This window comes from Delphinapterus leucas, chromosome 20 (genome assembly GCF_059928025.1).
Source record: "Delphinapterus leucas isolate spDelLeu-1000000601 "Yukka" chromosome 20, BTC_Dleu_Yukka2, whole genome shotgun sequence".
NCBI lineage: Eukaryota > Metazoa > Chordata > Mammalia > Artiodactyla > Monodontidae > Delphinapterus > Delphinapterus leucas.
Genome location: NC_143148.1, coordinates 15,185,900 through 15,199,272, shown reverse-complemented (window position 1 = coordinate 15,199,272; position 13,373 = coordinate 15,185,900). Strand labels below are relative to the sequence as shown.

The 13,373-nt window shown below is 37.8% G+C and overlaps 1 protein-coding gene across 4 annotated transcripts in view; it reads right to left on the bottom strand.

Annotated features, from left to right (window-relative positions):
• ZNF568 (zinc finger protein 568) overlaps positions 1-13,373 on the bottom strand; it is a 51,185-nt gene that overhangs the window by 18,157 nt on the left and 19,655 nt on the right. For all 4 annotated transcript variants that reach the window (XM_022586271.2, XM_022586277.2, XM_089902241.1 and 1 more), the window contains 2 exons: positions 626-752; positions 259-354 (listed from right to left, as the gene is read on the bottom strand). In XM_022586271.2, the coding sequence (XP_022441979.1) occupies positions 259-354; positions 626-752 (223 nt within the window). The remainder of the gene's footprint in view (positions 1-258; positions 355-625; positions 753-13,373) is intronic.

Here is a 13,373-nt window from a genome sequence, read left to right as displayed (position 1 = left end):
AGCTTAAGGATCATAGAGAGGGACACGAATCCTGAAAGTAATGCTGTAAATGAACTAGGGAAGTTTTGGTATCTAAAATTTGAAAAAAGGAAGATAGCTCCAATACAGTATTTGGAAGTGTCACCATAATCCAAGGCATTCATACCTTTTGTCACTGTAGAAGACTTAAGCAAATCTTGGAAAATGTGAAATGGTATCAACCCCCTGAACAACTGTCATGTGTCTTTCTCATTCAGACCCGCATTTTCACTTATTCACCTGGACAGGGCCTCCCAAGCATTTCTTCTTCTATCACCCATGGCTCCTCTTCCTGCTCCAACTTGAAGATCACATCTGGTTTGGTGACTTGGCAGCCTGTTATGAAAGACAACAAAGGACTTGGATATTAATGCTGGAGACAACCATCCAGACCTTGGGTTGAGTCCTGGGGACTTGAGGGCCTATGAAAGATGAGGATGGAGGAACTTCCACAGTGAGACAAAGTAATTAGCCTTTACCCTAAAGACAAGCACATACAATGAAATGAAGAAAGGGAAGGCTAGTTAAAGACATCTGGCAAGTTGAAGTCGTCACAGATTTCAAAGATAGAAAAGAATTCTGTGTAAAATTACAAAGTTACCCTTACCCACTGTGACTAGGTTGCTATAGTTCTCCAGCATCACATCACGGTACAAGTCCCTCTGAGCAGGTTTCATTTGCTGCCATTCCTCCTGGGTGAGGTCCACAGCCACATCCTTAAATGTTACTGTTCCCTGTAAAAAGACAATTTGAAGTCATCAAAACTAAACACTGTGGTCAAAACATCTAAGAACCCATTCAGCTGATCAGATACCATATATCAGGCTTGCATATTTACGTAATTTTGTATTTATACTATATGGGGAAATATACCGTAATAGAAATATCCTGTAGAAGTATGTTAATTACTGAATCAGCAAACTGATGAATTCATCATCTATTATTCAGGAAGCTGGAAATAGTGGTCACTGATTTATACTAGGCTGTGACAGAGATGACATAGACATGATTCATAGGTAACTGGCTCAGAACCTGTCCAAGCAATTATGTAATCTAGTAAGAAAGAGGACTTGGAAATAGTGGAGAAGGAGGAGAAATAAAGCTGGAGGAATGAGGAGAGGTATGAAAATTTGAACATGCAAAATTTGATATTTCTAAGACTTCCAGATGGAAATGTCCACTATGCAGCTGGAGGTATGAAGAAAGGAGATGAGAATTTGTTAGCCATCAACTGAAAATTGGGAGCTGAATCCATGGCAGAAGGATATGAGTGGTTGTAAAGAACATATATGGTAGATTGGTTCAAGATGGTGGAGTAGAAGGACGTGTGCTCACTCCCTCTTGCAAGAGCACCGGAATCACAACTAACTGCTGAAAATCATTGACAGGAAGACACTGGAACTCACCAAAAAAGATGCCCCATATCTAAAGACAAAGGAGAAGCTGCAATGAAATGGTAGGAGGGGTGCAATCACAATAAAATCAAATCCTATAACCGCTGGGTGGGTGACTCATAAACTGGAGAACAATTATACCACCCACTGGAGTGAGGGTTCTGAGCCCCATGTCATGATTGCCAACCTGGGGGTCTGGCAACAAGAGGGGCAATTTCCAGAGAGGCAGACTTTGAAGGCTGGCAGGATTTGACTGCAGGAAATAGATAGGACTAGGGGAAACAGAGACTCCACTCCTGGAGAGCACACACAAACCAGTGTGCACATCAGGACCCGGGGGAAGGATCAGCGACCCCATAGGAGAACCAGACCTACCTGCTAGTGTTGGAGGGTCTCCTGAAGAGGCAGTGGGTGGCTGTGGCTCACCACGGGGACAAGGACACTGGCAGCAGAAGTTCTGGGAAGTACTCCTTGGCAGGAGCCCTCCCGGAGTCCACCACTAGCCCCACCAAAGAACATGTAGTCTCCAGTGCTGGGTCACCTCAGGCCAAACAACCAACAGGGAGGGAACTCAGCCCTACCTATCAGCAGACAAGTGGATTAAAGTTTTACTGAGCTCTGCCCACCAGAGCAACACCAGCTCTACCTACTACCAGTCTCTCCCATCAGGAAGCTTACACAAGCCTCTTATATAGACTCATCCACCAGAGGGCAGACAGCAGAAGCAAAAAGAACTACAATCCTGCAGCCTGTGGAACAAAAACAAAAACAAAAACATTCACGGAAAGATAGACAAAATGAAAAGGTAGAGGACTATGTACCAGATGAAGGAACAAGATAAAACACCAGAAAAACAACTAAATGAAGTGGAGATAGGCAATCTTCCATTAAAAAGAATTCAGAATAATGATAATGAAGATGATCCAAAACCTCAGAAAAAGAATGGAGGCAAAAATGGAGAAGATGCAAGAAATGTTTAACAAAGACCTAGAAGAATTAAAGAACCAAAACACAGAGATGAACAATACAATAACTGAAAAGAAAAATACACTAGAAGAAATGAATAGCAGAATAATGGAGGCAGAAGAACGGATAAGTGAACTGGAAGACAGAATGGTGGAATTCACTGCCGCAGAACAGAATAAAGAAAAAAGAATGAAATAGATTATTACTCAGCCATATAAAGGAACAAAATTGAGTTATCTGTAGTGAGGTGGATGGACCTAGAATCTGTCATACAGAGTGAAGTAAGTCAGAAAGAGAAAAAAAATACTGTATGCTAATGCATATATATGGAATTTTAAAGAGCAGTACTGATGAACCTAGTGGCACGTCAGGAATAAAGATGCACACGTAGAGAATGGACTTGAGGGCATGGCAGAGAGGGAAAGCTGGGATGAAGTGTGAGAGTAGCATTGACATATATACACTACCAAATGTAAAACGGATGGCTAGAGGGAAGCAGCTGCATAGCACAAGGAGATCAGCTCAATGCTTTGTGACAACACAGAGGGATGGGATAGGGAGGGTGGAAGGGAGGCTCAAGAGGGTGGGGATATGGGGATATATGTATACATATAGCTGATTCACTTTGTTATACAGCAGAAACTAACACAACATTGTAAAGCATTTATACTCCAATAAAGATGTGAAGAAAAAAGAAAAAAGAATGAAAAGAAATGAAGACAGCCTAAGAGACCTCTGGGACAACATTAAACGCAAAAACATTCACATTAGAGGGGTCCCAGAAGGAAAAAAAAGAGAGAAAGGACCCAAGAAAATATTTGAAGAGATTATAGTCGAAAACATCCCTAACATGGGAAAGGAAATAGTCACCCAAGTCCAGGAAGTGCAGAGTTCCAGGCAGGATAAATGCAAGGAGAAACACACCAAGACACATAGTAATTAAATTGACAAAAATTAAAGACAAAGAAAAATTATTAAAAGGAACAAGGGAAAAATGACAAATAACATACAAGGGAACTACCATAAGGTTAACAGCTGATTTTTCAGCAGAAACTCTGCAAGCCAGAAGGCAGTGACATGATATATTAAAAGTGATAAAAGGGAAGACTCTACAACCAAGATTACTCTATCCAGCAAGGATCTCATTCAGATTCAACGGAGAAACCAAAAGCTTTACAGACAAGCAAAAGATAAGAGAATTCAGCACCACCAAACCAGCTCTACAACAAATGCTAAAGGAACTTCTCTAAGTGGAAATCACAAGAGAAGAAAAGGACCTACAGGGCTTCCGTGGTGGCGCAGTGGTTGAGAGTCTGCCTGCCTATGCAGGGGACACAGGTTCGTGCCCTGGTCTGGGAAGACCCCACATGCCGTGGAGCGGCTAGGCCCGTGAGCCATGGCCACTGAGCCTGCATGTCCGGAGCCTGTGCTCCTCAACGGGAGAGGCCACAACAGTGAGAGGCCCGTGTATGGAAAAAAAAAAAAAGACCTACAAAAACAAACGCATAACAATTAAGAAAATGGTAATAGGAACAAAGATATCAATAATTACACTAAACATAAATGGATTAAATGCTCCAACCAAAAGACATGGGCTTGCTGAATGGATACAAAAACAAGACCCATATATATGCTGTCTACAAGAGACCCACTTCAGACCTAGGGACCCATAGAGACTGAAAGTGAGGGGATGGAAAAAGATATTCCATGCATATAGGAATCAAAAGAAAGCTGGAGTAGCAATACTCATATCAGATAAATAGACTTTAAAATAAAGGATGTTACAAGAGACAAGGAAGGACATTACATAATGATCAAGGGAGCAATCCAAGAAGAAGACATAACAATTATAAATATATATGCACCCAACATAGGAGCACCTCAATACATAAGGCAAATGCTAACAGCCATAAAAGAGGAAATCAACAGTGACACAATAATAGTGGGGGACTTTAACTCTCACTTACACCAATGGACAGATCATCCAGACAGAAAATTCATAAGGAAACACAAGCTTTAAGTGACATAATAGACCAGATAGATTTAATTCATATTTATAGGACATTCCATTCAAAAGCTGCAGATTACACTTTCTTCTCAAGTGCACACGGAACATTCTACAGGATAGATCACATCTTAGGTCACAAATCAAGCCTCCATATATTTAAGAAAATTGATATCACATCAAGCATCTTTTCTGACCACAACGCTATGAAATTAGAAATAAATTACAAGGAAAAAAGGAAAAAACACAAACACATGAAAGGTAAACAATACGTTACTAAATAACCAAGAGATCACTGAAGAAATCAAAGACGAAATCAACAAATACCTAGAGACAAAATGACAACGAATACACGATGATCCAAAACTGATGGAATGCAGCAAAAGTAGTTCTAAGAGGGAAGTTTATAGCAATAGAATCCTACCTCAAGAAACAAAAAAAATCTCAAATAAACAATCTAACCTTACACCTAAAAGAACTAGAGAAAGAAGAACAAACAAAACCCAAACTTAGATGAAGGAAAGAAATCATAAAGATTAGAGCAGAAATAAATGAAATAGAAACAAAACAATAGCAGAACTCAATAAACGAAAAGCTGGTTCATTGAGAAGGTAAACAAAATTGATAAACCTTTAGCCAGACTCATCAAGAAAAAGAAAGAGCAGACTCAAATCAATAGAGTTAGAAATGAAAAAGAAGTTACAATGGACACTACAGAAATACAAAGCATCATAAGAGACTATGACAAGCAACTCTGTGCCAATAAAATGGACAACATGAGCAATGGACAAATTCTTAGAAAGTTGTTACCTTCCAAGACTGAACCAGGAAGAAATAGAAAATATGAACAGACCAATCACAAGTAATGGAATTGAAACTGTGATAAAAAATCTCCCAACAAACAAAAGTGCAGGATCAGATGGCTTCACAGGTGAATTCTATCAAACATTCAGAGAAGAGCTAACACCCATCCTTCTCAAACTCTTCCAAAAAATTGCAGAGGAACACTCCCAAACTCATTCTATGAGGCTACCATCACCCAGATACCAAAACCAGACAAAGATACTCCAAAAATGAAAATTACAGACCAATATAACAGATGAAAATAGATGCAAAAATCCTCAACAAAATGATAGCAAACAGAATCCAACAGCACATTAAAAGGAAAATACACCATGATCAAGTGGGTTTTATCCCAGGGATGCAAGGATTCTTCAATATACACATATCAATCAATATGATACACCATATTAACAAATTGAAGAACAAAAACCACATGATCATTTCAACAGATGCAGAAAAAGTTTTTGACAAAATTCAACACCAATTTATGATAAAAACTGTCCAGAGAGTGGGCATAGAGGGAACCTATCTCAACGTAATAAAGGCCATATATGACAAACCCACAGCAAGAATCATTCTCAATGGTGAAAAACTAAAACTATTTCCTCTAAGATCAGGAACAAGACAAGGCTGTCCACTCTTGCCACTATTATTCAATATAGTTTTGGAAGTCCTAGCCATGACAATCAGAGAAGAAAAAGAAATAAAAGGAATACAAATTGGAAAAGAAATAAAACAGTCACTATTTGCAGATGACATGATACTATGCATAGATAATCCTAAAGATGCCACCAGAACACTACTAGAGCTAATCAATGAATCTGGTAAAGTTGCTGCATACAAAATGAATGCACAGAAATGTCTTTCATTCATATACACTAACAACAAATGATCAGAAAGAGAAATTAAGGAAACAATCCCATTCACCATTGCTACAAAAAGAATAAAATACCTGGAATAAACCTACCTAAGGAGGTAAAAGACCTGTACTCAGAAAACCATAAGACACTGATGAAAGAAATCAAAGATGACACGGATGGAGAAATATACCATGTTCTTGGTTTGGAAGAATCAACATTGTGAAAATGACTATACTACCCAAAGCAATCTACAGATTCAAGACAATCCCTATCAAACTACCAATGACATTTTTTACAAAACTAGAACAAAAAATCTTAAAATTTGTATGGAGACACAAAAGACCCAGAATAGCCAAAGCAATCTTGAGGGAAAAAAACAGCGCTGGAGGAATCAGACTCCCTGACTATACTACAAAGCTACAGTGATCAAGACAATATGGTACTGGCACAAAAACAGAAATATAGACCAATGGAACAGGATAGAAAGCCCAGAGATAAACCGATGCACCTATGGTCAACTAATCTATGACACAGGAGGCAAAGATACACAATGGAGAAAAGACAGCCTTTCAATAAGTGGTGCTGGGAAAAGTGGACAGCTACATGTAAAAGAATGAAATTAGAACACTCCCTAAAACCATACACAAAAATAAAGTCAAAATGGATTAAAGACCTAAATGTAAACCGGACACTGTAAAACTCTCAGAGGAAAACATAGGAAGAACACACTTTGGCATAAATCACAGCAAGATCTTTTTTGACCCACCTCCTAGAGTAATGGAAATGAAAACAAAAATAAACAAATGGGGCCTAATGAAACTTAAAAGCTTTTGCACAGCAAAGGAAACTGTAAACAAGATGAAAAGACAACCCTCAGAATGGGAGAAAATATTTGCAAATGAATCAATGGACACAGGACTAATCTCCAAAATATATAAACAGCTCATGGAGCTCAATATTAAAAAAACAAACAACCCAATCCAAAAATGGGCAGAAGACCTGAATAGACATTTCTCCAAAGAAGACACACAGATGGCCAAGAAACACATGAAAAGCTGCCAACATCACTAATTAAAGAAATGCAAATCAAAACTACAATGAGGTATCACCTCACACCAGTTAGAATGGGCATCATCAGAAAATCTACAAACAACAAATGCTGGAGAGGGTGTGGAGAAAAGGGAACCCTCTTGCACTGTTGGTGGGAATGTAAATTGATACAGCCACTATGGAGAATAGTATGGAGGTTCCTTAAAAAACTAAAAATAGAATTACCATATGATCCAGCAATCCCACTACTGAGCATATACCCAGAAAAAACCATAATTCAAAAAGACACATGCACCCCAATGTTCACTGCAGCACTATTTACAATAGCCAGGTCGTGGAAGCAACCTAAATGCCCATCGACAGATGAATGGATAAAGAAGATGTGGTACATATATACAATGGAATATTACTCAGCCATAAAAAGGAAGGAAACTGGGTCATCTGTTGAGACGTGGATGGATCTAGAGACTGTCATACAGACTGAAGTAAGTCAGAAAGAGAAAAACAAATGTCATATATTAACGCATATATGTGGAACCTAGAAAAATGGTACAGATGAACCTGTGTGCAAGGCTGGAATAAAGACACAGATGTAGAGAAAAAACGTATGGACACCAAGGGGGGAAATTGGGGGCGGGGTTGTGCTGTTGTTGTTGTTGGGATTAATTGGGAGATTGGGATTGACATATATACATTAATATGCATAAAAGAGATAACTAATAAGAACCTGCTGTATTAAAAAAATAATAAAATAAAATTCAAAAAAAAAAAAAGAACATACATGGTAGGTAAAGGGCCAAGGTCAGAATCAACCATTAAGCATCAAAGAAAGGGTCTTAGGTTTTTGTTTCTTGCTTATATTTACAGTCGTGGGATGAGAATCAAAACTATGAGAGTGGTGTGACAGAAACTAAAAAACAAATGATAAATTTTTAGAAAAGAATGTTACTTGATCACAAAAACTAACTCTTCCTCTCCATTTAAAAACTTCAGTATACAAATAAGGAAAAATCTTTACCTGCAAAGGCTCTAAGAAAGAAATATATATCCCATATTTGGGAGAATATTCAAGAAACTGTATAAATAAGATAGAAAAATGGGAAATACAAATGGAGATTACCAAAAGCTGAATCACAACTAATGTTTCTCAGAAACTATCTCTATGATCATTACTACCATCAATATCGTCATCACTGTCATCTATTGAGTACTTATATGCCAAGCATTGTTAGAATTTCTTTAGATATATTAACTTCCAAAATTCCCCTAATAAGGTTATGAAGTAGCTACTGTTATTATCCATTTGAAAGGTAAGGAAACCAGCACTAAGAGTTAACTTTCCTAGGGTCATAAAGCTACTATGTGGTAGAGCTGAGATTCCAGCCCAAGCAGTGTAGCTGCAGAGCCCATGTTTTTATCCATCATATTATACTTCTCCAAGTCAGCAGGAAGTCTCAGAATCCCAGAAATATTCCCCAATTCAAGATAGACAATTGGAAACACAAGAGAGTCCGCTGCCCTCTGAGACCAGGGGTGGGGGGCACACCTGGGCCTCTTCTATTCCTTGAGCCTAAGCCTCACCCCCCACAGCCCCCAGGGCCTTTTCCAGCCCTGTGGGTCCTGAGCATTGGCCGCACCAACCACCCAAACCTCACCCTTGCTTAGGCCCTGCCCTCCGCAGCCAAGGCCTTTCCCCCTTTTTTTGTCTATTTCTTTTCCCTCCTCTTTTTTATTATTGTGGTACAGATGTACCTTCCGGTTGTTTATACATCTATATTTAAAATTTTATATTCTTCCTAACATATCTGTTAGTTTCCTAGTCTAATTTTATTTTTTACTTTGCTATTGTTCTTTTTTTTTTTTTGCCGCCCCAGGTGGCTTGCGGGATATTTGTTCATGAGCATGGAGTCAGGCTGTAGCTCCTGCAGTGGGAGCTCTGAGTCTGAACCACTGGAATAACAGAGAACCTCAGACCCCAGGGAATATTCAATGCAGTGAGGTCTCACAGAGTTCCTCATCTCAGTAACAAGACCCAGCTCTAACCAATAACCTACAAACTCCAGTGTTGGAAGCCTCAGGCCAAACAACCAGTAACACAGGAATAATATCCCACTCATAAAAAAGAAAAAAAAAAGAAACAGCAAAAAAATATGTCACAGATGAAGGAGCAAGTTACAAGACCAAATAAATGAAGAGGAAATAGGCCATCTACCTGAAAAAGAATTCAGAGTAATGAGAGTAAAGATGACCCAGAATCTCGGAAATAGAATGGAGGCATGGACTGAGAAAATACAAGAAATGCTTAACAAAGATCTAGAAGAACTAAAGAACAAACAGAGATGAACAACACAATAACTGAAGTGAAAAATACACTAGAAGGAATCAATAATAGAATATCTAAGGCAGAAGAACAAATAAGTGAGCTGGAAGACAAAATGGTGGAAATAACTGCTGAGGAGCAGAATAAAGAAAAAAGAATGAAAAGAGTTGAAGGCAATCTCAGAGACCTCTGGGACAACAATAAACATACCAGCATTCGAATTATAGGGGTCCCAGAAGAAGAAGAGAAAAAGAAAGGGTCTGAGAAAATATTTGAAGAGATTATAGTTGAAAACTTCCCTCACATGGGAAAAGAAATAGTCACCCAAGTATAGGAAGCACAGAGAGTCCCATATGGGATAAACCCTAGGAAAAACACACAAAGACACATCTTAATCAAACTAACAAAAATGAAATTCAAAGAAAAAATATTAAAAGCAGCAAGGAAAAAACAAAAAATAACACACAAAGGAGTCCCCATAAGGTTATCAGCTGATTTTTCAGCAGAAACTCTGCAGGCCAGAAGGGAGTGACAGGATATACTTAACGTGATGAAAGAGAAAAACCTATAACCAAGATTACTCTACCCAGCAAGGATCTCATTCAGATTCGATGGAGAAGTCAAAAGCTTTTCAGACAAGCAAAAGCTAAGAGAATTCAGCACCAACAAACCAGGTTTACAACAAATGCTAAAGGAACTTCTCTAAGTGGGAAACACAAGAGAAGAAACAGACTGACAAAAACAAACCCAAAACAATTAAGAAAACAGTAATAGGAACATACATATCGACAATAACCTTGAATGTAAATGGACTACATGACCTAACCAAAAGACACAGACTGGATGAATGGATACAAAAACAAGACCCATATATATGCTGTCTACAAGAGACCCACTTCAGACCTAGGGATACATATAGACTGCATGTGAAGGGATGGAAAAAGATACTCCATGCAAATGCACATCAAAAGAAAGCTGAAGTAGCAATACTCTTACCAGATAAAATAGACTTTAAAGACTGTTACAAGAGATAAGGAGGGACACTACATAATGATCAAAGGATCAATCCAAGAGGAAGATACAACAATTATAAATGTTTATGCACAACATAGGAGCACCTCAATACATAAGGCAAATGCCAACAACTATGAAAGGTGAAGTTGACAGTAACACAATAATAATAGGGGACTTTAATACCCCACTTACACCAATGGACAGATCATCCAAACACAAAATAAATAAGGAAACATAAGCTTTAAATGACACAACAGACCCGATAGATCTAACTGATATTTATAGAACATTCCACCCAAAAGTAGCAGAATACACTTTCTTCTCAAGTGCACATGGAACATTCTCCAGGATAGATCACATCTTGGGTCACAAATCAAGCCTCAGAAAATTTAAGAAAATTGAAATCGTACCAAGCATCTTTTCTGACCACAACACTATAAGATTGGAAATCAATTACAGAAAAAAAAACTGTAAAAAACAAATACATGGAGGCTAAACAGTGCACTACTAAATAACCAAGAGATCACTGAAGAAATCAAAGAAAAAATTTTTAAAATACATAGAAATAAATGACAATGAAAAGACAGCAACCCAAAACATATGGGACACAAAAGCAGTTCTAAGAGGGAAGTTTATAGCAATACAATCTCGCCTCAAGAAACAAGAAAAATCTCAAATAAACAATCTAACCCTACACTTAAAATAACTAGAGAAAGAAGAAGAAACAAAACCCAAAGTCAGTGGAAGGAAAGAAATCATAAAGATCAGAGCAGAAATAAATGAAATAGAAATGAAGAAAATAGCAAAGATCAATAAAACTAAAAGCTGGTTCTTTGAGAAGATAAACAAAATTGATAAACCCTTAGCCAGACTCATCAAGAAAAAAAGGGAGAGGACGTAAATCAATAAAATTGGAAATGAAAAAGGAGAAATCTCAACTGAAACTGCAGAAATACAAAGGATTATAAGAGACGACTACAAACAACCATATGCCAATAAAATGGACAACCATGAAGAAATGGACAAATTCTTGGAAAGGTACAATTTTCCAAGACTGAGCCAGGAAGAATTAGAAAACATAAACAGGCCTATCACAAGTAATGAAATTGAAACCGTAATTAAAAATCTTCCAACAAACAAAAGTCCAGGACCAGATGGCTTCACAGGCGAATTCTAACAAACATTTAGACAAGAGCTAACACCCATCCTTCTCAAACTCTTCCAAAAATTGCAGAGGGAGGAACACTCCCAAATTCATTCTACAAAGCCACCATCACCCTGATACCAAAACCAGAAAAAGATATCACAAAAAAAGAAAATTATAGACCAATATCACTGATGAACATAGATGCAAAAATCCTCAACAAAATACTAGCAAACAGAATCCAACAGCACATTAAAAGGACCATATGCCATGATCAAGTGGGATTTATCCCAGGGATGCAAGGATTCTTCAATATACGTAAATCAATCAATGTGATATACCACATTAACAAATTAAGGAATAAAAACCATATGATCATCTCAATAGATGCAGAAAAAGCTTTTGAGAAAATTCAACATCCATTTATGATAAAAACTCTCCAGAGAGTGGGCATAGAGGGAACCTACCTCAACATAATAAAGGCCATATATGACAAACCCACAGCAAGCATCATACCCAATGGTGAAAAACTGAAAGCATTTCCACTAAGATCAGGAACAAGACAAGGATGTCCATTCTCACCACTCTTATTCAACATAGTTTTGGAAGTCCTATCCACAGCAATCAGAGAAGAAAAAGAAATGAAAGAAATACAAATTGGAAAAGAAGAAGTAAGACTGTCACTGTTTGCCAATGACATGATACTATACATAGAAAATGCCACCAGAAAACTACTAGAACTAATCAATGAATTTGGTAAGGATGCAGGATGCAAAATTAATGCACAGAAATTGCTGGCATTTCTATACACCAACAATGAAAAATCAGAAAGAGAAATTAAGGAAACAATCACATTCACGATTGCAACAAAAGAATAAAACACCTAGGAATAAACTACCTAAGGAGGTGAAAGATTTGTATTCAGAAAACTATAAGACGCTGATGAAAGAAATCAAAGATGACATAAACAGATGGAGAAATATACCATGTTCTTGGATTGGAAGAATCAATATTGTGAAAAGACTATACTACCCAAAACAATCTACAGATTCAATACAAGCCCTATCAAAATACCAATGGCATTCTTCAAAGAATTAGAACAAAAAATTTTACTATTTACAATAGCCAGGACATGGAAGCAACCTAAATGTCCATCAACAGATGAACGGATAAAGAAGATGTGGCATATATATACAATGGAATATTACTCAGCCATAAAAAGAAACGAAACTGAGTTATTTGTAGTGAGGTGGATGGACCTAGAGTCTGTCATACAGAGTGAAGTAAGTCAGAAAGAGAAAAACAAATGCTGTATGCTAACACATATATGGAATCTAAAAAAAAAAAAAAAAAAGGTCCTGATGAACCTAGGCGCAGGCAGGAATAAAGATTCAGATGTAGAGAATGGACTTGAGGGCATGGGGAGGGGGAAGGTAAGCTGGGATGAAGTGAGAGAGTAGCATGGGCATATATACACTACCAAATGTAAAACAGACAGCTAGTGGGAAGCAGCTGCATAGCACAGGGAGATCAGCTCAGTGCTTTGTGACCACGTAGAGGGGTGGGATAGGGAGGGTGGGGGGGAGGGAGGCGCAAGAGGGAGGGAATATGGGGATATATGTATACATATAGCTGATTCACTTTGTTATACAGCAGAAACTAAGACAACATTGTAAAGCAATTATACTCCAATAAAGATGTTAACAAATAAATTAAATTAAATACATGAGGTGTGCCTTTTTTAATGTAAAAAAAGACA